This window comes from Mizuhopecten yessoensis, unplaced genomic scaffold, assembly GCF_002113885.1.
Source record: "Mizuhopecten yessoensis strain PY_sf001 unplaced genomic scaffold, ASM211388v2 scaffold714639, whole genome shotgun sequence".
In the NCBI taxonomy this organism is placed as follows: Eukaryota; Metazoa; Mollusca; class Bivalvia; order Pectinida; family Pectinidae; genus Mizuhopecten; species Mizuhopecten yessoensis.
Genome location: NW_018479221.1, coordinates 2,190 through 3,528, shown reverse-complemented (window position 1 = coordinate 3,528; position 1,339 = coordinate 2,190). Strand labels below are relative to the sequence as shown.

Sequence of the window (1,339 nt, the reverse complement as noted above, 5' to 3'; positions counted from 1 at the left end):
CACGCAACGTCAAATTTTTACATTTTGACACTTGATTGATTACTGAAATTGTCATTGCGTCTCAATTTTTAATTGTGTTTATTATGTTGAATTTTTTTGCTGTACAAGTTAATAATCTTCTATAGTATGAAAAGAATATGTAACAATGTGGAAAATTATCCAATATTTATATTTATTCTGGGAAAGGGCTTTACATAAGTTGGACAACTTGTGCCCAATCCCTTTTGTACATTAGATGCAAATAAAAATATGTTTAAATCAGAAATTGGTATTTAAATACTCACTTATGTTAGCTGAAGCCCATTTTTCTATCCCGAAAACGTTGAAAAATAGCGCAAAAACAATGAGGGAAAGTTAGTCATCAGAACGTTTTATATCAATTGTAAATCAGCAAACACTGGTGAAAAAACAGGATTTTTTCTAAATTTGAAAATAAAGGGTAGGGATAATTATCTTTAACTGCTTTCTTGAGATCAAAAAACACACATTTCACCAAAAATATCACGTAAAATTCGAATGTTCGACCGATCTGAGCCAGATTTGTATTATTTTTATTTTCGCATATTCTCCTCTTTCAAATAAGGTATGGACAAAAAATAAGATAGTAGAAATGTTTAAGTTCAAGAGCAGATCCTTATAAAAACCCTTGGTGTACTTATGACTAGGAGCCTGTTTTTTTGTTAGGCTATGCAGGAGGTTCATGGTATGACCACAGCGGAGCGGCAGTTGACTCTCTTTGCCTACCACGAGATCCAGAATGGTTACAGACGACTGTTGTACCGGATGCTTACACAGGGAGGATTTATGGAGCAGAGTACGAATCTGTTAATGGCTATTCTCTATTCGGGCCTAAATCACACAATGAAGAGGTTCCCTGTGCTGTCTGTAGATCTACCTCCTTCGTTTCCTCTGTAATGATACCGGCGAGGACGACCTGCTACAGCGGCTGGACGAAGGCCTACAGTGGGTCATTAGCGTCGGGTTATTATGCCCAAGTAGCTGCTACCCAATATGTATGTGTAGATGAGAATGCACAGCCGCTCTCTGGAGGAGCTGATAGAAACGACAATGGTATGTTGTTTTATGGAGTCAAAGCTTTCTGTGGCTCTCTGCGATGCCCTCCATATGAGCAAGATAAATTCATAGCTTGTGTAGTTTGTATGAAATAAATCTTTAAAAAAAAAGTTTTCTTGCATTTTTATGAAATAAACAACACCAAAGATGTCTTGAAGATTTCAAAACAAATATTTGTATTTTCTCTCGTATTATTCTTTTGGTAATCTTACACGCAGCAGATGACCACTAAACATAAAGGATCTCAACAATTGTCTCTATCAAA

The 1,339-nt window shown here is 36.0% G+C and overlaps 1 protein-coding gene across 1 annotated transcript; it reads left to right on the top strand.

Moving 5' to 3' along the window:
• Window positions 1-684: 684 nt before the first annotated feature.
• LOC110440996 lies at window positions 685-1,158 on the top strand (the record flags this gene model as incomplete). Its single annotated transcript, XM_021484103.1, has 1 exon — window positions 685-1,158. A coding segment is annotated over one exon (474 nt), but the record flags the coding sequence as incomplete, so codon positions are not given.
• Window positions 1,159-1,339: the final 181 nt, after the last annotated feature.